The sequence below is a fragment of the Panthera onca genome, chromosome A1 (assembly GCF_046562875.1).
Source record: "Panthera onca isolate mPanOnc1 chromosome A1, mPanOnc1 haplotype 2, whole genome shotgun sequence".
NCBI lineage: Eukaryota > Metazoa > Chordata > Mammalia > Carnivora > Felidae > Panthera > Panthera onca.
The window spans coordinates 59,241,245-59,264,450 of NC_138339.1; the positions used below are offsets into that span (position 1 = coordinate 59,241,245).

A 23,206-nucleotide genomic window follows, 5' to 3' on the forward strand; every position below is an offset into this window, starting at 1 on the left:
GAGGGGAGAGGAATCTGGGTAGACAGAAAGGTCTATGGACAGTGTCTAAAACCTGGTTGGGTCTGTTACTAAGGATAGGGTAGGTGGGGAGGCCTAGGCCCAACTGTTGTCTGCTGACTTTTGCCAAATGACACACTGATCAAAACTTAATCTTGTCATCTGGAAAATGGATGTATCACAGTTTCTTCCTTCTTGAAGGGTAATGTCAGGACAAGCAAAGAAAATCCATGTCAAAACTACAGAATTATAAAAAAAAAAAAAGTAGATAATCCTCGACTTTCTCTTCTCTCTCTTTTTTAAATGTTTATTTATTTTTGAAGGAGAGAGAAACAGAGTGTGAGACAAGGGAGGAGCAGAGAGAAAGGGAGGCACAGAATCCAAAGTGGGCTCGAGGCGCTGAGCTGTCAGCCCAGAGTCCGACACAGGGCTCAAACTCACAAACCGTGAGATCATGACCTGAACCGAAGTTGGATGCTTAACTGACTGAACCTCCTAGGCACCCCCTTTCTATTATTAACATATGGTATCATGGTTAGGCCCAATTACTGTCACTTTGTAGCCTGATATTCCAGTAATTTATCTTCTATTCCTATGTTACTTAAGGAATAGAACAGTGTTATATTCCCTGAGCTCACACAAGGCAGTAGAGAAGGCTGGGGACGGGGGTATGGGAGGGGGTTCTCAAACAGACTGATGACAGGGATGTACATTCCTGAGATTTAAAATTTGTCACAAGAGAGACTATCTACATGTGGGTAATTGAGGTCTGGTAGGAGGAGGAGTGTTTCCTTAATAGGTTTTATACAAACTTAATTTCTGCAAAGCATCTTCTATTTTACATGTACCAATGCATATTTAAATGTATAACTTCAATTATCACCTCTAGGCAGATGCTTTCCCTCCTTGAACTTGCTCTTCAGCTCAGCTCCTATATCTCCAATTACCCACATGATATTTTCTCTTAAGGCTGTAAGATTATTTCACCTATATCCCTCTTATTAAAACCATGGAAGATGGGGACTGTAGACATGGTTGTGGCTCAAAGACCAAAGTCATTTCACCAGCAGGGTCAAGAGGATGGGATGTCAGGCTCACCAATTTCCAAGCACACAGAAGATGCTCCATCCACACAGCCCGTGGAAGGACTTGACATCACTTCACAGCCAACTTATGATCTTCATGTCTGGCTCTTCCTCCTGGCCTTTCAGTCTTCGTGGACTGGAAGCTCTAAGAATCTCACAGATCTCTGTATCTTACTTCCTATGGCTTCCCCCAGAGTTGGCATTTAGTAGGTTCAAAAAACATTTTGATGGCTGCAACGATGAATGACTATGGAGCTTTGCCATCATTCCTTGTATCATCTGAGCTTGAAACTCATCATTTTCTAGTTTTTTTCCCCCAGCCACTAATACCTCACTGATTGCCCATTTCTGTTGACTTGGCCCCTATTGGCATCTTTGGTTCCTCCTTCACTTCTGACTGCTCTCTTTTACAAGCATGAGCCCTGACCCCTTACATTGGACTCAGCCTCATCTCCTGCCCCCAGCCTTTCCTTTTTCCACCTCTTCCCATCCTAGGCTGCTCTTCCACAATAAATATTTTCATCATGACTTTTCCTGTGTTGGAAGCCATCTACATTCTCAGTACCTACATCTAAAATCCATATACCTTTCAGGCAAGGCTTGCCAACTCTTCCTGATCTTATCACCTGTTGTTCTGCCTCACAATCCCGCACCTCCACAAGATGGCTCTGCCTGTGTCCTTGAAATACACCTTATACAGGTTTACCTCTGTATTTGCACATACTATTTGCCTTGTTGACTTTGTGAATTCCAATCATCATTTAGGCCCAGGTAAAGTCTTTACAATTATAATAGCAACAAAGAAATGCAGCAGTAACAGTAGCTAGAACTTTATGTCCCATGTGCCAAGCATAGTACTAAGTTATTCATACTCATTATTTTGTTAACTTTCACAAAAACCTTAGGAGGTTAAGTACAATTCTTATCCTCATCCTACAGTGAGGAAATCTAGGCTCAGAAGCATCAAGTAATATGCCTGAGTTCATAGACTCAGTATGCACAATAACTGAAAATCAGACCTAGATCTATCAGGTTGCCAAAGCTATGTTTCTAACCTTTAGGCTAGACTCCCTAAAGCCATTTTTCTTCTCCGAGCTCTCAAGCCTTTACTATGCATCATGGCCATTCATTTGCCAATTTTCTTTTTCTTTTTTTTTAAATTTTAATTTTTTTATTAAAATATTTTAAAACATTCATTCATTTTTTGAGAGACAGAGAGAGACAGAGCACGAGCGGTGGGGGTGGAGGGTGCAGAGAGAGAGGGAGACACAGAATCCAAAGCAGGTTCAAGGGTTTGAGCTGCCAGCACAGAGCCCAATGCAGGGCTTGAACCCACCAACTGTGAGATCATGACCTGTGCCAAAGTCAGACGTTTAACCAAATAAGCTACCCAGGTACCCTTTTAATTTTTATTTTAGAGAGAGAGCAAGCATGCACAAGTAGGGGGAGAGTGGCACAGGAAAGAAAGAGAATCTCAAGAAGGCTCCAACTCAGTTCAGAGCCCGACTCAGGGTTCATTCAATTCCACGACTGAGATCATGGCCTGAGCTGAAATCAAGAGTTGGATGCTTAACTGACGGAGCCACCCAGGTGCCTCTCCCCCCATTTGCCAATTTTCATGTGGAATGTTAAATCACTAAAAACTCTCTTGTACACATGTGTTTCTTCTCCCTAGTTTTACCATAAGCCACCTGAGAATATAAATTATACTTTTGGGTCTTATAGGTTCTGCCCAATAAATGTATCCTGATGAAATTGATTAGAAGTATAAAGTAATCAACACCCCCCCCCCCCACACACACACTTAGTTCTGTTGGCTAATTCATCCTTTGAGCAGTGGGTTTATTTGCCCCTCCTCTCGCCCCAGGACCACACGCTGACACTGGGTAGAAATAAAAGAGAAGATCAGAGCTGAGTTCAGGCCTTCGAGTAACAAATATATGCATGGCCTGGAGAAGGAGGGTCTGACAGTAGTTCCTGAGTGATTCAGGAATCTGTGTCTGCAGAATCTTGAATCTTTGAGCTCCTGAGGCCTTTGTGAAGTTAGACATATTACAGGAAAACAACAACAACCCCCAGATTCAACAACTATCGTGGACCACTATGAGATTTAATCACTTTCTTGAGAACCAAAAATGAAGTTGGTAATTACACAGCCCTGCTTACACATCACTGCAATGTTTTTGTTGTTGTTGTTGTTAACTGGCCCATTTAAAATCAGAGCCATGAGACAGAACAGATATACCACTTTACATATGTAAAATGTTAATCTGGGGTTCAACCATCATGAACCTTATTGAACTTGAGTTAGTCACTGCCCTTTCCTGGTCCTCAATTTTCTCACTGTTGACTTGTGGGGTTTTAGAGGATCTCTAAGTTCCTCTCTTGCCTTGCCTTTCTGGGATGCTAATTAGCACAACCTCTTAATTTTGGTTTATATGTACAATGTTGAGTCACATTCTCCATGGCTTTGTCTGCTCCACCCTGCTCTCTCCTGCTTCTGGGCAAATGCCCCCAGATGAAGCAGTGGGAAGTTTCCTATGTGGGATCCCCTTGCAAAGTCCTCTCTGCCCTAGGCTTCCTTCACCTTGAGATGCCTCTGCCCTCTTGTGTACTTTGCATGTTAAACACCAAAGGCTTTCCTGTAAGTTCTCAGGGACAGGGGAAGCAGGTAGCCTGTATCTGGAAGCCATCATCAGCATCCCAGGACACTAATATCCCTGCAGTCCTTATAAGGAAAGCTGATAGCTAAAGTAGTTAGTTTTAAAGAAACCTCCTCCAAGACTTCTCAAGTTGAATGTGAGCCTGCGTAGGAGGCCAGTGGACAGAAATGCCTGCCCAGACAAACCATCTCCCAACACATGCTCTAAACGCATGAACACAGTGGTATGGGTGGAAAACTTGAAAGGCACACTCCTTGTGAAAGTAATGGTCCAGGATTCACTGTTAAACAGCAAACAGTGGAGACCAGACAAAAAATGGCAAGGGTTATTTGGCAGGTTAAAAAAATGTAGTGATGGAATAGTTCTGCACTGACTCTATCAATGGGCACAAGAATCTGCACGTGATAAAATTACACAGAACTGCATGTGCATGTACACACACAAATGAGTGTGTGTTATACTCTGAAATCTGAAGAGTAAGGTCTGTGGATTGTACCGATGTCAGTTTCCTGGTTTTGAGATCATACTGTTATGTAAGATGTTACCATTGGGAGGAAACTGGGGTAAAAGGGCACATGGACCTATCTAGTATTTTTGAAACTTCCTGTGAATCAATAATTACTTCAAAATAAAACTAAAAACACCCCCCAAAACCAAGCACCTAGTGCGGTGAGTGGATCTGGCTATGTCTCCCCACCAGCCTGGGACACAAGTGCCAATGCCCTCTCCAATATCTTATTAGTAACAGCCACCCCTTTACCATCAGGATCATGGTCATGATCATCAAGGCTCCCACTTATGGAACACTTACTATGTACTAAGCACACTTTCTCATTGGCATCAACACCCCCACCAGAATATCATCCCCATTTTGCAGAAGATCATGACCCTGGGAAGAGCTGAGTAGAGCCCCAGGCCATAGAGTTACTGTAGGCCAAGCTCTGACCCAGGTCCGGGACTCTAGTGCTCACACTTGGGGCTGAAAAACCAGAGAGGAACAGGATTCTGTGGAGCTGTTGTGCACTTGATGCATGTTCCCTGGAAACCACTCAGGCACATCCCTCAATCTGTCTCAAAGGCGTCTGCACCAAGGCAGCACATAGCACAGTGACACCACCTTCCTGTCCCGTCCCTCACCCCTGTTCTGGCCAGAAAGCCACATCCGTAGAGAAGCAAAAAAAAAAAAAAAAAAAAAACAAACCAAAAAAAAACCAAACCAAAAAAACATCACTTACAAGTTCTTCACGTTGGTGATGCCACGGAATGCCTTCCTCGGGATCCCTAGGATCTGGTTTTCGCTCAGATCTCTAAACAAGAAGAGAAGAGGCACATGCATTAACGACCAAGGCCCGGCTTTATCTGCATCTCATTATGACAACAAAACCTCTCACAGGCTGCCTCTGCGGTCAGGAGTGTTGGAGGCACTGTTTAGTCTCAGGCCCCAGGCTGCTATGAGCCTTCACATTGTTCCTCTAGTGATGGCCTTTGCTGAAATGGTTACCAGGCGGGAGCAGCTCGCCTCCAGGGCGGGCTCTGTGGGTGGTCTCGCACCTCCAGGCCACGAGCCAAGACGCTGGGTTATTTGTTGCACACAGACCGCACCCAATTCTGTTTTGCCACCTCCCAGAGAGACCCCTGGCCCCCCTTCCCCAGGCCGTCCCTCCCCCACTTCAGGGTCAACAGCACTCAGTCTTCCATCTCTCAGGGACTCTCTGCCTTTGTCATTTGGGATTGGAAGGGAACCTGGCAACCCTGATTTTCTGATGGGGGATGACCATCTCTGTTTATTCTAGAGACCCAGACACCCTGGGGGCCTCCTAGATCAGCTAAGTGACAGCCATGGTGAATTCAAATTGCATTTGCACAAACCTGTCCAAAATGGGGGTCCCATGGGCACCCCATCTAGCATTAAGGGTGCTAATGTGTTGCTTTGAGGAGGAAAGGTAAGGGACAAAGTGTCAGGTCTTGAAGCTGGCTCAAACCCGGGTCTCGTACCAGGGTCCTCTTTAAGAATCCCCAAAGCCTCAGTTTCCTTTCCTAAGACCTATGCAGCTTTTTTTCCTTTTTGCTTCCCCCTTTTCCCCCTAAACAAACACATACACTTGTTTTCATTCATACCCCAAGCTTGCTTGGGATTTCAGTGAGTAATCAGTCATAACTGCGTGTCTCTACACACATGCACACAAACATATACATACATATCAATCATACAGACATGTATCTATAGATACAGATATATATCTCAATTATTTTAAAAATAACACAAAAACTTTTAGATATTAAGGTACAAAATCATCTACCCAGACCATAACCACTGTTACCAATTAGCAGCAATACGTATAAATTTCACAATATGATCTCATAGTATATAGTCAGTCATAAACTCTTTTTTCACTTATTATATTGAGAACATCTGTTCATGTCATTAACAGTACATGTATGCCAACATTTTTAATCACTGTATATCATCCAATTGTATAGAGGGCTATGTGATCCCACATTGTTGGGTATTTGCCATTTAAGGAAACATGAGGATGGGTTTTCCTCCCCAGACATTTTTGGGACAATTGTTCGGCCACTTCCTTGGTATAAAGTCCCATAAGGAGCATGTGCTGGGTCACAGGGTAAACGTCTTTAACTGCTGAGTCGTCCTAGAGGGAGATTGTACCAATGGACACTCCTACACTTAGGTTTCCACGGGAACCTAATCAAAAGCTAAAAAGGATTCCAAATAAAGAGAGGTCAGACAACCATCCTTCGCTGAAACTTAGGCCATCTAAATTAACATTTTGTGAAGGGGCAGGAGGAAAAACAGAAAGCAGAAGAGAGGCATCACTTTCCTGCTCTCACCTGCTGAGAGGAGCTACCACACTCTGAGTGGGTGACTGGAGTTTCAGACACTTGGGGATTGTCTGGGGCCACTGTTAAGCCCCAACGCAAGGCTCAGAGTTGGGGTAGGGTGCAGATATAACTACCAGTGGCTTCTGGGGCTGAATAACAGGGTATTCCCCATCTCAAATCCAGTTTCCTCTGTCTGCAACGGTGTAAATAAATTTAGATGCACAAGGAGCCCCATTGCAGGCTCCCCCCGCCAGGCCTGATTCAATGAGCAGGGCTCCAGCCTGGAGTCGGGGCACCGAACAAAGCCTATGGTGACAGCAGAGGTCAGGCAGGTTCACCAAGGTCACTCCTCTGCTCTCCATCAGACTCCAGGGGAAGGGGGTGCAGGTCCTGTCATCTGACTAATGCAATTTCCACCAGGCATCTGGGCTGTACTCAAGGCTCCAGCAACCACAATGGGTCTAGTCTTTTCTGCCAGGTGAAGGCTGGTCTCCAGGACAGTGAGCCCCTGCCCACTAACCTCCCAGGCTTGGCCGCTATCTTCAGCCACTCTGGGAAACAGCTCAGGCCGCTGTGCCGGCCAAGGGGGAATGATCAAAATCAGGGGCAGGGGAAGCAAACAGGAGAGAGGTTTGGACTGTCAGCTCTAACCATGTCTGGAAGCCAGGTGAAGGGGCACCTATTCCCGTAATGCATTAACCCTTTGAGTTTAATGTAGCCTTTGAGTTTAATGAGTTGACATGTAGCCTCAAACATCCTGAAGAAATAACAATTGTATAAAGGTTCCAACTTGCCATATGGTGGGCTGAAAAGAGGAGAGCAGCATTTTAGCTGAAAAATCTGGCCCACCTCCTGAGAGACGTTCCACAAAAGCCATCGCACAGGCAAAACCCTGCAACTGCACGGGGCAGCCTCTCGGGTTTCTGGTCACTACTTTCTTGCTGGAAATACACCCAGTCTTGCTCCCAGTTTAAGGGACCCCATTTAAAAGCACAGCTTTCTTTCCACCTCCTTGCCATGGCTTTCCTCCTGCTGTAACTGAGGAAAACAGTGGATTGTAGGGAATTTATCTGTTCCCCATGACAATCTGCTTGTAAATTTTATTAATTTTATTTTCCATTGAGCCTCTGTTCTCCAGCTAACAATACCACTGCCATCCATCTGCAGGATTGTATATTGATTTCATAAATACCTCCAGTGGGCTGACAAACTGACAGCTCTAATGGTGTTACTGATGGGGCGTGGAGGAGGGTTCAGGGCTGGGTGCTTCATTTTCGGTAACTGTCCCTTCACAATTATCTTGGGGCCTTTGTGAGGGCTCCTAATAGCGTGTTTATCTCAGCGTGATGCCAGAGCATGGAGCTATTGCTAAGCACCACCCATGAGAGCCACAAGAGCCACCATTTTCAGCTGACACTTAAGTAAAAATAACAAAATCTATCCGTAGTGCCCAAGAGCCTAGTTCCGGCCAATTGCTTGCTGGGGGTTTAGTGCCTTGCCCTTCCTGAGGGAAAATGTTCAGAAATAACCAGGGAAAGGGAACTTTTTTAAAAAAAACATTAGATATAAGGTATGAGGCTGGAGCACAGTGAGAGGGTAAGGGGCGTGTGCTGAATTTTTCTGGGGGAAATAAAGGAAGATGGCTGGTGGGAAAGGTTTTCTTGGTTGGCAGTAGGGCTATGGATTGGGATGCCTTTTTAAATAATTAGGACTCTGAAAGAAAGGAGGACTGCATTAGCTAAAGTGCATTTTCCTGCTTCCGGAAAATGATTAACCGAGGGATTATTCCATCCAAAAACACAAGACCAAAGAGGACTTATTAAGGAGACAGTAAGTCAAATAGGAGTTGGCAAGCACCAATATATCCCCCTTCCAGCCAGCACCCCCCTTTTTTAATTTACTAAAATGCTTTGGACACAGATTAACTTTCTTCGCAAATTTATTATTGCTTCATCTACCTTGAAACGGGAACTGCAGACACTTTGATAAATGGATTGAAAGGTTGTCTAGTTCCAGTGGAGCTTTGAAATGCTTCCCAGTGCTCTCTCTGCAATGTCAGGCAGGCTTTGTTCTCAGAGCAACAGTGAATGACAGTCCCTACCTTCACCCCCACCCCTGCCCACCCCATGTTTACCAGGGAAGATGGCAAGGCGAGAAGCAGGAAAACAGTTTCCTCTGCTCAGTGGGGACAATGCACTGGTCTCAGTCACATTCACGCTACCTGGAAGTCTTGTCTGTGTTAAATGGCAGTTTGTGGGAGGTGAAATTTGTTCCTAGATATCAACCTTGAATTATTCTGAATGTACCAGAAGGGGTTCAGAAGCTCCCCCAACCTTGGTGAATTCTTGTTTCTGAAGTGGGGAGGGCCACTTATTAGCGGTATGATCATGCAAGGTACTGAAATGCTCTATGCCTCCGTTTCCCCATCTTTAGGGCAGGGGCTTTACTGACTTCCTAGGTTAATCATGGGGATGAAAGGAATTGATATATATGCACCTTGCAAATCACCTGGAATCCTGTAGGCATTCAACGAATGGCTGCATTTATTTCTTGGATTTTCTGCCCAGTTAGCCCTGAATTTTACATTGCCGAAAACATCCTTTATCATCCTCTTCAGGATATATGCCTACAACTATGCAAAGAATAAAACACATAAATGCTAACTAATATTCTTTCCATAAAATCTGAGCGAGGGATCGAAGTTTCCCTCATCTATCATCTAAACAGGAGTATCTCTATTTGATTCTAGAGTCTTTTGAATGAAAGAGGAGAGCTTGATTCAGGAGAGAAGGTCTGTCTCAGTTTGGGCTCTCAAAGAAGTTGACACTTAGCCAAGTGATGGATTCACACTTGCATCCTGGGAGAGACTAGTAAAGGATGCAGGAAGCAGGATGAACAAGGGAAATAATTATAGGTCAGTTAGGTAAAGTCCTGGCCTTGTCTCTAACCAAGGGATCTGGGTCATTGTAGCCCTGCATCAGACAGTCCTTGGTTAGGGATCACCCAAGAGAAATACAAATTGCTGGGCTTTGCCTGCTCTCCATAAGGCTGAACATGGTGACTCCAAGACTCAACGACAGATTGCTGAGGAGGTTCCCAGTCATGACCTTTATCAGCAAAATCTAAAGAAGCAGGAGATGGGAGCCAGAGTCAGTAAAGGGACCCAAGGGATCCATCTCAAAGCATTCATAAGAAGGCTTCAAGGACAGTTCTCCTGATTCAGGAAGTTCTCAGAAGATTAAAAAAAAAAAAAAAAAGATCACTCATGAAAGATGACATATCCAGGACCAAAGATCAGGAGGCCACAGGGAGAAGCTTAGTGACCAAAGGAAATTAGAACAATGCAATCTGATGCCTTCTTTGTCTACTTTCCCAGACCTTGCACTGAGACCAACAGGCACTTTTTTAGTAACTTAAAAAAGAAAAAAACAAAAACAAAAACAAAAAAACTACCAACCCTTGATTAGCCAAAGTAAATGAGGGGATGATCTAAAAGCATTTCTATTTGGAACCGTTATTGGATTTGAGATCAGGGAAGTGGATTACTATTCTGATTCTCTTTGGCCTGAGTATGTATTAAAATTACTTTCCCACTCACTGCCTAATAGGAGGAAACCTGCCCACTGATGCAGTAGGTATCAATCAAAACTCATTTAGGGATTTAAAACATTTCTGATGGATAATCCGTGAGTCTAAAAGTTCTTGTACTCGCAATTGCTGCCTTCTTATACAAGGCCTGCTCCCCCTAGCCCCAACTCCTATAGTAACTGTGACATTATCACTCTTGCTCTCAGAACAGAAGAGAAAGATGTTGTTTTGCTTACCTTATTTTATACAGTGGGAGGGAGGGACAAACATGCAGGAAAAATTATTCCCTGGGGATTCTACAGTGTGAACTTTGGGGAGGATTTATCTTAAAAGGTAAATCTCTTCTGCAGGCAATTTATCTTAATAAGCAAGATTGTATGTCTTCAGTTGGGTCACTGTCAAAACCAGGTGAGCCCCAAGCATATGTCTCAGCTGAGAAGTCCTGGTACCTCTGGCTGGGTGTCTAGTCAATGGTATCCTTTGTCCAAGAGAGATTATGATGGAAAAACTGAACCATATCCTGAAAGAACTTCCACCTGCCTCAGGGATCCAGAGGATCAAAGTATCAATGGGGGACAGAAAACCAAAACATGACCAAAAACTTATTTTCCACTGCTCCAATTAGTTTCTAAATATTTCATCACACCAGTTTATGTGCTTGTTTCCTTGATGTTAAAAAGTCACTGAATGAAAGAGATCAATCAGTAAGAGCTCCTTTCATTCTGCCTTCTCCAACAATCTCATTAGAAAAGTCCTAATCATACCATTCAGATGTCTACGATTGGCAGATTAAATGTCAGCTCAGACTCTTCACGCAACAAGAAAATAAATTTAGCACCTACTGTATGCTATTCTATGTCACATGTTGAGGCACAGACGCAAACGGAACCAAGTTTCTGTTCTCCTGGAGCTTGTATTCTCTTCGGCCCCCGATACAAATAAACAGACCTTTTCATACAAATGACTGGAAAATAAATACCTAGACATCCCCAAAAGTAAGAGCTGCAGTTTCACTGTTTTTTCCTTTTCAACAAGAAGACATCCTATGTCTAAAGTTACACTGAGGATTATTGCTAACCAGCAAGGAAAATAATTCACAGCTTTGTTTTACCTATTCAAGGCTCAAAATCTTTTTAGTTTTGGGATGGCAGTACAGGGGAAGGGGAAGGGAAAGATGCCAATCGAATCACTGGGACTTGCAGGGATCCAGTCTTGTTTCCTCAAGTACTTTGATTCTGTCTTTCAAAGTGGACAGTCTGATAAAAATCATGACAGTTTGAAGATGTTATTAAGAGTTGGCATGGCACGGGGCAGCTGTTCTTGCAGTGGGGCTCATGGTCTACCTAATCAGAACTTACTGATGATGCTTCAAAAAAAAATACAGATCCCTGGTTTCAAAATAATTTAGATAGGATAATGGTATTGTGGGTTATGTTTCCCTTCATTTAGATCTTTGTCTTTGAGAGATACATACTGAAATAATTAAGGATTAAGTGATGATATCTGGATTTTGCTTCGAAATAATGTAGAAGAGGGGGAAGTAGGTGGAGGTATAGATGGACTAAGATTGGCCATGAATGGATACTTATTGAAGAGCTGAGTGCTGGGTGCAAAGGAAGTTCATTTATAATTTGTGCTTGACTTTTATGTATGTGTGAAATTTTCCATAATAAAAAAACATTAATGCAGATTTCTGGGACCCATCCGAGATCTACTGAATCAGAAACCCTGGGGATAGGCTTTAGAGTGTAAACTTTGAACAAGTTTGAGAATGTGGGTAGGATGATTTGTGCATGGGGTTAGGTGGCAAGTTCACACCCCAGCTGTGCTACTTAATGGGCTGTGTCTTTAAGAGCATCAATCAATTCTGAGCCTCAACTTGTGCTTCTGTGAAATCCAGATAAGCATCAAGAGTAATAAAAAATCAAGTGCTTCTTCTATACTTGAATGCAGTATAGAAAGGCAAATCAGTATCTTCATTTTTTTAGCAGAAAGCTAACAAATATAGCATCCTACTACCTTAAGCGTCTAGGGGAAATTTTGGGTCCAAGATGCAAAGGTCTCCTGTGTCTCAGGTGTGAGCCTGTTGGATTTGGGCAAAATGCTTACAGGACACTAGTGTCACAGGAGAAGGCTGAAGGGGAACAGGGTGACAATATCTAATCCACACTTGACAAAGCCACCCAGGGGCCCAGTTGGAAGCTGAACTAGCAGAGGGAAAGAGTCCATGGATGCTTAAAACTTCCCCCAGGACCCCAGCAATTCAGGAAGAGGAAACCAAGCATTTTGTCCCGGGCCTCTCCTAAACGTGCAGGGAAGACTCTGTCGATTGGGATTAGCACATTCTGGTGGGGCCTCACAGACAAATATTTTCCCAGGTTTCTAGGAGGGTTGCAGTAGAGGGGAGAGAGCACTGGAGGGCAGGTAGGTAATGAGCAGCCAGGCCCTGAGGCAGATCTCAAGCTGTGACCATTCCAAAGCAGATGAAGGCCTGGTGTTTGAGCACCATGGAGCTAAGTATCACTTAGACAGGGACTGAGGGCTGAATGTAAGGTTAGGGTTATTGGTTTGCTCTACGATTAGTCACTAATGTACATCCTTCCTGTCTCTTTATGAGCAGATATTCTAAAAATCACAAATTCAAATGCATTAGGATCATGCAGGTTAAAGGAAATGAGCAAAACAGGCTGACTGTGGACACAAAGGAAGTGAGGGGTGAAATGGGGGATGCAGGGCCCACCCCAATGAATTTTTCCCAATTAAAAACAAATATCCCTCTGTGCTAGTCAACAGGACACTTCATCCCAGGGCCTGAAGGGTACAGAGGCCAGCACCCCCCCAGAAAGGATCTGCTAATTCTAGGACAGCATTCCTCCACAGAAATATAACATGAGACACCCAAGCAATTTAATTTGTTCCATTAGCTGCATTAAAAACAGTAAAAAGAAACAGGTGAAATGAATTCAGTAAAGTATTATACTTAACCAAATATATCCAAAAATATTATTACAACATGTAATAAATATAAAAATATATTAAAGAGATACTTTACATTATTTTTTATACTGCATCTTCAGAATCTGGTGTATATTTTACATACATGTCAAGTCAGACCAGCCACATTTCAAGTGCTCAATAACTACACATGGCTAGCACCTATTACATTGGACAGTGAAGCTCTAGAATAAGGCTAGGAGCTGGATGTTGTACTTCTGCACCCACTCTCTGCCAAGAGAGGAAAAGAGTATTAAATGTTGGAACCAATCTAAAGGAGCACAATGTGGACCTCCTTGGGGATGGGGGGTGGGTATACAATAGGAAATGTGAAAGGGAACCATTCAAGATAGAAACCTTTAGATTTAAGGAAGCAAACCTTGGCTTGAAATCTCCCAGTCATTCAGCCATCCCTCCTATGAGCAGAGAACCTCCTTCCAGCCATTAGGATTTAATTTGCATCTTTCTGAACCAACACCCCTCCAGGGCTGGCAGGGTTAACCAATGCTTCCAGTCCAAACAGAAGCTTCCTTAATTTAATTATCATATGTAATGCCAACTAAGGCTCTTTGTGTTCATGAGACAGCTTTATAACTGACCATCTCCAGCAAATGGTACAGAGGCTGAGCTGCTCAACAGCTCACTAATTCCTAGAATTATCACAATTTAGCGACAAGGTAGTTACATTAGACAGGTATGAGGAGCTCTCAACAGTCCAATTGTGCCTTCTGTTCTGGTCCAGACATCCCTGCTTAACTAACTGGTTCAGGAAACATCATTAGGATTCTCACTATCATCATCTGACTCCAGCTTGTGTGTCCATTGCCATGTACCATTCAGGAGGTATAACTGAGATTTTGGTGTTTTTACATCGTAGGCAGAAATCTGATGTTGAAAATCATTAGAGTCTAAGGATCTAATTATATACCTGAGATAGTCCTCTGCCAATTTTGAGGCCCAATGAAATGTTTTGATTTAATTTACCAATCCTGGTGTGAGTATGTGGTGTAGGGTATCCACCTGGTTCAAAAGCATGGGACCAGGGTTTTCTTTTTCCCTTGTCTGAAGCTATGTGTCTGCCCAGTAGAGTTGGGGAAAGGGAGCCCATTTCTTTGCATTCCATCCTCCTCCTGGCTGACATACTGTTCCCACCCCCTCCTTTCCCTCCGTCCCTCTCCCTTGGCATCCCTCTGAGGCTTTCATCCCTAATTTGATTGTCGTAGCTGACACTGTCAATCTGAAACCCAGTAGCACGTCTAATGCTGGCTGGACAAGGGGAGTGCACGGGGAGCAGAGGGGGAGGCAAATTCATCTTGAGAATAGCTTTATGTAAATCGATCTTCTGGCCGAAAGCTGGAGCCAAGCATTTGCTGATTAATTGGAGAAGCGTCCTTGTTCCCGTGTCTTCTTCAGAGAGATGGCCCAAATTGAGTCCTCTCCTCTTCACAAAGACATTCCCATGCCAAAAAGCTTTTGCAATTAGGAGATGAAACCTTGTGAGCGAGGGGGAGGCAGAGGGGTTGGGGGAGTGTTTGTGGAATTGTTCTGAAATGAAGTATGTGCATTTGGGCTGCTTCATGATTAATTGCTGACCTGGGCACCTTCATTTGCCTCCCAGATGGTGGTCTGGTAGCCTAGGTTCTGAGGCATAATATCCCATAGGTGAAGATCTGCTTGTACAATTAGCAAAAATTACAGGGGGGTGGAAAGTATACTTTCTGACATGTTCTTTCGGTGGATTCGAAATTTATATTTTCAGTTACCACTTGGGCCCATTCCTGTTAGCATCAGGAAGGAGGGAGTATCTGTGACTGACTCAATCTCTTTTCCAAGTACCTCTTACTGCCTTTGAAAAAGAAAGCTCTAACAAAATGCTGGATCATCCACACTGGTGGTTCTTTAACTCAGTGACTATTCCAGGGCACTGCTAAATCTGACCTTACCAAAAAGCTAAAGGCAGATTAGGGATTTAGGCACAGGTAAAAGTGAGTTTTGACCTAGACAGATTGCTCATTTGCTAATCTATGTCCAGTTTATATGGAAACATGGTCGTTTCTGCTGGCTTCTTCGTAAATTACTAGTTTTGTGTGGTCAGAAACTTTTGCTGAGCAAAGGCCCTGACATACAGCTGAAAAACATTTTTGTTGAATGGATTAAAAGTAAGTGAAAATGATTTCATGCTATTGCATATGGCTCATGGATGATCGAGAATAAATCTCAAGATATAGGGATTTCCCCCCACCCAAGTCTAGTTTGTCCCTTTAGATTATAAAGAGCTCTCCCCCTGTTGCCCCTACCCTTCTATCTCTGCCTCTCGGTGGAGTACTGTGCTTGAGGAGTAATGTCACTAGAAAAGGCTTGCATGCTAAAGAGCCACAGATAAAGCCTTTAACTGAAAAGGGTTTAGTGAGCTAAACTGAAGTATGGGAATGAGCAGTTACCTGGGGAGGGAGGCTAAGCAGACAAATAATTTGGTTTTTTGGAACAGAGTTTAAACCTGGTCTCAGAGGGTACAACAGATTTGGAAAATGGATTCCATCTAGAAAAGGGCTGTGTGCCGACAAGAACATGTCTCCAAGAACATCTTCTCCTCCTCCTCCCTGCCATTTCTAAATTCTGGAACTCACTGAGACTAGGAGAATACAGATAATGAAACTCTGGGTGCAAAAGGAGACACTTTTTTCCCCCCCAGGAGACACTTTTAGCATCAAGCTAAGGAGATGTTAGAAAGGCATGGAAAGTTTAGATTATCTGTGTGATAATTTGCTCTGTGATCACTCTCCTTTCTGCCAAAGGGTCTAAAAGCTGTGGATTAAAAAGTCCAGTTGGGGAAGGTGGGAAGCAGAGAGGCAGCCCAAAGGGCTAAGGCCCTGTAGTCTGGGAGCAGGTGAAGCCATTTCCTGATTTCTATCCCCTGTAACCTTAAGTGCTCAGGTTGGCCATGAAGAACACTCCTCTGGGTACCCTGCGTGTGCCTGACCCCAAGACTAATGTTTGTGGACTGAGCAACCCCTCCTTCCTCCACTGGGGAATATGCCACTGAGGTCCCTCTTCTGCCGTCCATTCTATTTCACTGAAGAAACATGAGCTCCCAGGAGCAGGGGAGGGGAGGGATAACATATGCCTTGGGCTGTAGCTGCCTTGTGGCTGGGGTCTGGAATGCAGAGCTGAGGCTCAAGAAAATGGGGCTTGTATATGCCTGTTCTTTCTTGTAACTTTTCAGAACCCCATTAAATAAGTGAAACCTCAGGGATGAAGGTGAGATGCTATCCTGAGGCCATCTGCTGATAAAATCAATGCGGCTTCAGAAAGGCTCAAAATTATCTTCTCCCCAAGCAGGAAAGCAATTCAGCAAGAGCTTCATATCCTGAGTTGCAAGGCCAGCCTCTCAAAGCCCAGTGTTGGATGAAGCATATAGCGGCAAAAGCTATTAAGCTATGTTAATACTATAGAACATTTCTCCTTGTGACCCCCTGCACTATTTATTGTTCCATTCAAAACAATTACAGTTATTGCTAATAACTCACACCTGTGGGTGTCCTGGTATCGACTAAAGCAGGATAGATGCTGTTTTCTTGCTTATTTATGTAAAAATGGATGCAGTTCAATAGGTTTACACCAAGCTTGAAGTTAACACTAATGCTTAATCCCAGACCTGCTTCTGGCCATTTAGCTTGAAAGGCAGTGGACAAGGGGTGCGTGCCGGGAGAACCCAGTGAACTGCACAGATGAGAGTAATCGGTGTTGAATGTGCGCTTGCTGCTACTAGTCTTATGCCCAGTACAACAAACTCGCTTGTCCCAAAGAGGGAAGGACCTCCACAGCAGGAGGTGGGGGCACAGAGGGACAGAAGGGCCACTCCTTCTGAAACAGCTCCCTTGCCTCTCTGAGACTGTTCATTAACTATAGCCTGAGCCACACTCTGCCTGGTAACTCAAGTCCCCTTCTTTCACACCTGACCCCACAGGTCCTGCATATGCTCAAGACTCCTGGACACAGTGAAGCACAGTGCTGGAAACATGGCTTGGGGGCCTGGAAGATCTTGGTGTGAGTTCAGACTTGGCCTCCTGCCAGCTATGTGACTTTGTATGAGTAGTTTATTACCCTGTCTGGGCCTCAGTTTTCTCATCTGCAAAACAGGGACAATGAAAATACTTAGGTCAGGGAATTATTATAAAATGGCTAATGACTTTAGAGCTGTCTGTATGTTACCTGGCTGATAATAAGCACTTTAAATAAAAACCAATTATTATGAGTGCTTGTAACTGTTCAAGTGTGCATTCATACACTATGGCTAGAAGAGAAAATCCCCACAAATTCCTTGTCCCAGAGAATATTACAGAGGAACTCAAACTGTAAAGCAGCAACTCCCAGTCAAATTTAATACCAAAGAAAGCAATACTTGGGTTCTACTCAGCCTGCTGTGCCTCAAAGGTTCTCTGGGCCCTGCAGGGAGGCCCGACCTCACGGAATCTACCAGACTGTCCTTGGATGGATGCTCAAGATGGGCATAGAGTTAAAAGCTCCACAGCTCTCTGTATATGCCCTAGGAAGCTGGCTGGAACTTCGGACTGAACAGCAACTGCTGTGCAGGGAAGCCAGCAGGAGGCGCCACAAAGAAGAAGGACAAGAAGGAGGCCTGGAGGCAGCTGGTGGGACTACTGGTATGACAGCAGGGTTTAGACAGGGGAGTGGCCTCAACCCAACACAGACTCTGGGGCTGAGAGCAGGATGGTGACCACTCATCTCTGTACACACTCAGGACAAGTCAAGGCAGCCTTCCACCTTCCAAAGGAAGCTGGGGAACAGTGAGCTTACCTTGGGTGCAGAGCCATGCAGGAAACAGCCAGAAGAGGAGAGGCTGAGATCACTCAAGATGGAAGGTGAGTTGAATTTGCTACTAAAGCAAATTCCCTGGCTGTCTTTCCTACTCTGTGAAAACTGTCCTAGGGCTTACGTTTCAAAGAAAGGTCCTCATTAATAAGGTGACTACAGTGCACCCATGGAGTTAGGTGCTATGGGTCAGAGCTAAGAAAATGAAAAGACACAGTCTGGGGAAGAGGACAAAGGGGGACAGCAAGTATGACGTCACCTCTTAGGGAATGAAAGTCACCTCAGCAAACAGACCTGGCTGTATGAGGCAAGACACATCGGGTCTCTGTTCTCTTTCCTATTCCCAAACCCATCCTGGAGGCTGCTCAAGGAGTGAGAGGAAGTAAGCAGAAAGTCACTCTCTGAGTGCTGGTGTGGAGGGGCTGAGTCTGTGATCTGTAAAGTCAGCTGTGGATGGGTGGGAGAACCCAAGCAGAGAGGGACAGAGATAGATGAGAGAGAGAGAGAGAGAGAGAGAGAGAGAGAGATGGAGACAGAGGGACGGAGAGAGAGAGCATGAGCAATGGAGAAAGAGAGAGGGAAAAATGGGCAGAGACACAAAAACAAAGAGGAAGAGAGTCTGACACAGTGAAACAGAGAATAAAACTAGAGAAAACAAAGAAAAGCAAAAGTCAAAGAGAAACACACATGCACAGAGTTATTTCCCAGAAGTGACCATGAAAGGCAGAGACACACAGAGAAAGAAGCACAAATGTGAGACAAGGGAAACAGGGTGGAGACAGGTTCACACACACAAAAGAGACACACAGAAAGAGCCGGGTTGAGAGGACAAGGGGCAGAGGAAAGCAAGAGGCAAAGATCAGGTGGAACCTGGCCAGGGGGTTGTGATGCTGGCCCACAGAGATTCCTCTGCAAAGGATCCATCGTGTTTGGGCTTTCTCAGGATGAGGGCACCAAGAAGGGGAGGGGATCTAAGGCCTCTCTCACATCTGAATTAGGAGACTGCTCTGGAGACCAGGAAGTGCCATCCTCACTGTCTGGACCCTGCACTGAGCTCAGGCCTCCACCCCCTCCCAAACCTTGTCTGGGAGACCAGCCCCGCACAAGGAGGGGAGCTACCCAGGGCAAGGTCTCCTAGAGCTCCCATCTCTAACAAACTGCCCCAGTCCCTGCCTCCCTCAGCTCCAGAAGGCAGGCACTAGAGGTTCTGCCAGAGGAAACTTGTGAAGGTTTCAAACTTTTTACATTACAAAGCGAGTTTTTAAAAGCTCCATAAAATTTCAAGGCACATACTTAATGTTCAAATGGCAGAATATATCGATCCCTGCCCATCCTCTAGTATCTTAAGTTTACCCAGAGGACCATTTTATTTAATTAACTTGGTGCTTTATTAATATAAATATTCTCCTATTGATCATAAGAGGGCCTGACAGGCACTCAAGCTGGGTATACATCACCTTCCCTCTGAGCAGCGCCACTTAGAGGAGTAGTTGGCTCAGAATCAAGAAGAGTGGCAGGAAGTGGTCCCCTGGGATGTCAGGCACTGATGAATCTATAGCATTTTTTATGGAGGGAGATTTTTTTTTTTTTAAAGTTCCAGCTCCTTGATTCTCTTAAAGCAGAAAGCATATGGAAATGAGATATGAAAATGGTCTTGGCTTACACGTATCAATTAAGCATGTCAATACTTTAATTAAATCACCCAACCTAATGAGATTTATACCAATGAATATGTTTTATAGTTATAATAGCTTTTCTGGCTACTGTTCAAAATGTCAAATAAATTGTAAAAAGAGGATTAAAAAAAGACAAAATTGACGTTCTGAACTGAAGCCAGTTTTTTTCTCCCGTCTTTTCTTTCCCCTTTATTCATGTGATTTTGGATGATATATATAAAGTAATGGACCCTATAATGAATTGGTTTTTTAAGAGTCGTTTTCATTTTTCAATTCTAATCCTTCTTATCAACTTTTCTAAGCTTCACACCATTGAACCTGCGAACACCCTCACTTTCTTCTGGTCCTCTGAAGCTTGCTTTTTCAGTCGTCTGTAGCTGGACCTCCTTGGTACACCCGCAGAGAGGAAAGCATACCCTCTGCCTTGACAAACAAAACCCCAAACAGGGCATAGGGTTAAAAGGCATGATTACTGAGAAGGCTATTACCAGAACATCAAAACATCTGGGTAAAAGTATTCTTAATCTCCTATGTAAAAGCTAGGCTAAAAGCCTATTTTCTCTAACTAAATAATGTGGCAAAAGCAAGCCAAGATTCTTGCTTCTCTCTTCTTATGCTTGTTTGGCTTCAGCTTTCTTAATCAATTTATTTCTGTATATAACTGTAGTCTATGTCCCCAAAGATAGAAAACAAAGAGGCCTTCTAGACAAGCGCGCGCGCACACACACACACACACACACACACACACACACACACACACAGAGTGAAGGCGAGACACTTGAATGATAGGAGGCATTTGTACTGCTGTAGTGGATTCCTCCAGATAAGTCCCAGGCAGAACGAGCAAAGCTGTATGTTTTACAATGGAGGTTCGGAGTTACTATCGAAAACTGTAATTGCGAAAAAAAAAAAAAAAAAAAGAAAGAAAAGAAAAAATATAAATTATTCTGGAGCACTGATTCAAAATACACAAGTCCTAAAACCTAAGCCAGGCCATCGGTTGGAACGCTGCCCTCAATAAAGGAGAATGACAAGAAGGAGGAAGTGGGTACCCCTCAAACGTTCGTGCTCCCTGATTCCTCTGAGGCTCTGGTGTAGGAGGGCTGTATCTGTGGCCTCTCACCCTTTCACAGCCAATGCCCTGCCAGTTCCTAGGGAGGGCAGCAAGAGCCAGCCGGTCCTCCTCATTTGATTCCCTTTGCTGACATGAGCTGGCCAACTTAGGGAAAAGAACCAAACACCCCAACCATTATTGGATATTATTATTCAGAATAAAGCCTCTTTGCTCAGAATGAGCAATGTTGATTCCCAACAAATTTTAGAGCTATAAGATTGAAGCTTCTTGATTTACAGATGGCAAACTGGAGCCCCAAGAGAGAAAGGGCCTGCCCAATGTCACAGAGCCTGGGGCAAGAACGCAGGACCCAGATTCTGTGGAGAAGGCTTCTGCCTTCCACATGTGTTGTTTCTGTTTAATATGAAAAGGGAAGGATGTCAGGGAGGTCTGGATGCAGTAGCTGTCATTTCCCTGGTTGCCAGGGAGCACCTGGCTGATCTGGCTAACTGGGCAGGTGCCCTCTCCCCTCTGTTATCTCTCTGCAACATCTGAACAGCGTTCCTAATGCTCTACCTGCCTCTTTCTAGATTCATCCACCTGCCAAACATTTATTGAGCAGCTATTACATACTAGGCACAGGGGATAGGTGATGAACAGGATCTTCGTTCACAGAGTTCATAGAATTATAGGGAAGACAAACACAAGCAAACAATTGTACAGATGGACATTTATAATTCAGCTAGATACTATGAAGAAGTAGAAGATGCTTACATGATAGGAACGTGTATAATAAGAGTGCTCAATCCATACTAGGCAGCCAGGGGAAGTGAAATTCAAATGGATGAGCAGGAATCATGCAAAGGAAACAGTGCAGTGGTTCTCAAAGTGCAGTCTCCGGACCGACAGCATTAGTATCATCTGGAAACTATTACAAATGCAAATTCTCGAATGCAATCCTAGACATACTAAAATAGAAACTCTAGGGGTATGGAAAAGCCACTTGGGTGCTTTAGGAGAAATTTAAAAACAGACACAAAAGTAGAGAGAACAGTATAATAAACATTAACTTGAACAATTATCAATATTTTGCAAATTTTATTTCTTCTTTCCCCACCCCCTCCTTCCATGTACACACTGTTTTTTCTTTCTGGAGTAATTTCAAAGCAAATCTCAGACATCAACTCATTTTACACATACACGTGTGTGTGTGTGTGTGTGTGTGTGTGTGTGTGTGTGTGTATTCCAGTATGCAATTCTAATCAGTAAGGACTTTAAGTTTAACCATCAGGCATTATTACACATAACAAAATTAACAGTCCATAGTTGAGATCTAAACAAAGTCCCAGGAGTACATCTCAGCCACCTGAGTTTTAAACAAGCCTTCAGATGATGCTGGCCCATGCCCGTGGTTGAGGACCACTGGTGTAGAGCATGCTGGGAGGGGGATGGTGTGGCTTGAGAAGCTGACCAAGGACAGTGGCCAGAATGGGGTGAGAGCAGGGTGTGGCGTAGTGGAAACTGGTGGGGAGGAGAGGAGGTGCTGGCAGATGGGATCAGGTTTGGACAGGGGTCTCAGGACAAGAGCCACTGAGAGTACTAAGCAGGGAGGGGACAGCTCTTCATGAATGCTGGTGAGACTTTCAAAACTAAACCAGCAGACCAACAGGAATAGGTCTTCTTTATGCTCTTGCGTTAAAAAATAACTGATACTTTAACGAATTCACATTTACATGTGGATTTTCACTTAAGAAGCCACAGACACTCTGTCACCCTGAGCCTCTTCCTCACTCAGCTCTGCAGGGAGGAACACGCCCCAAGTCTACACACATGGAAGGGAGGGGTGGCAGATGCAAGGATAAAGAACTCAAAAGCAGCTGGGCTCCCTGCGGGGGGGCGGGGTGTGAACCTGGTGCCCCAGGAACCCCAGCATCCTTTGGCATTTTCTGATGGGTTATAAATCTATCTCACCTCAGCACTTCATTAGAGGGGGATGCTGGGTCCTGTCCTCCAGACCAGAGGGCCAAGGCTTTGCCGCATAACCCCAATGTCACAGAAAGCTAGGGCAGGATCCTCGAATCCCTTGCTTTATTCTAGCTTCCCAAGCAAAAAGGTGGCACTTGTGGGGGGCATAGAATAAACGACTTGGGGGTCAAAGGGCATTTGGGTCATCCCTGCTGTGTGGGCATGCCTGGGGCATGTCACTCTCTTGCTGGTCCTCAAGGTCCCCACCCACCTCTCTCCCCTCTTCACCTCTTGTCATTGCCCTTGACCCCACCTCTACTATCTAACCCTCCCTACTCTCTGTGAATATCAGAGTCACGGTGGTGCCTTCCAGCATGCCTTAAGCTAGTTCAGTGGGTTTTAAACTGCTATTTACATGCAGAATTGTTTTGTCCAATGGATGATTTCCGTAGTGCCCTGAAGTACAAAATAGCTCACACTGGATCTTCTCTGACTGAGGTGGTGAGGTGA

The 23,206-nt window shown here is 44.4% G+C and overlaps 1 protein-coding gene across 3 annotated transcripts in view; it reads right to left on the reverse strand.

The window, feature by feature from the left end:
* SLIT3 (slit guidance ligand 3) overlaps window positions 1-23,206 on the reverse strand; it is a 687,161-nt gene that overhangs the window by 189,596 nt on the left and 474,359 nt on the right. For all 3 annotated transcript variants that reach the window (XM_078446678.2, XM_060634984.3, XM_060634985.3), the window contains exon 5: window positions 4,981-5,052. In XM_078446678.2, the coding sequence (XP_078302804.2) occupies window positions 4,981-5,052 (72 nt within the window). The remainder of the gene's footprint in view (window positions 1-4,980; window positions 5,053-23,206) is intronic.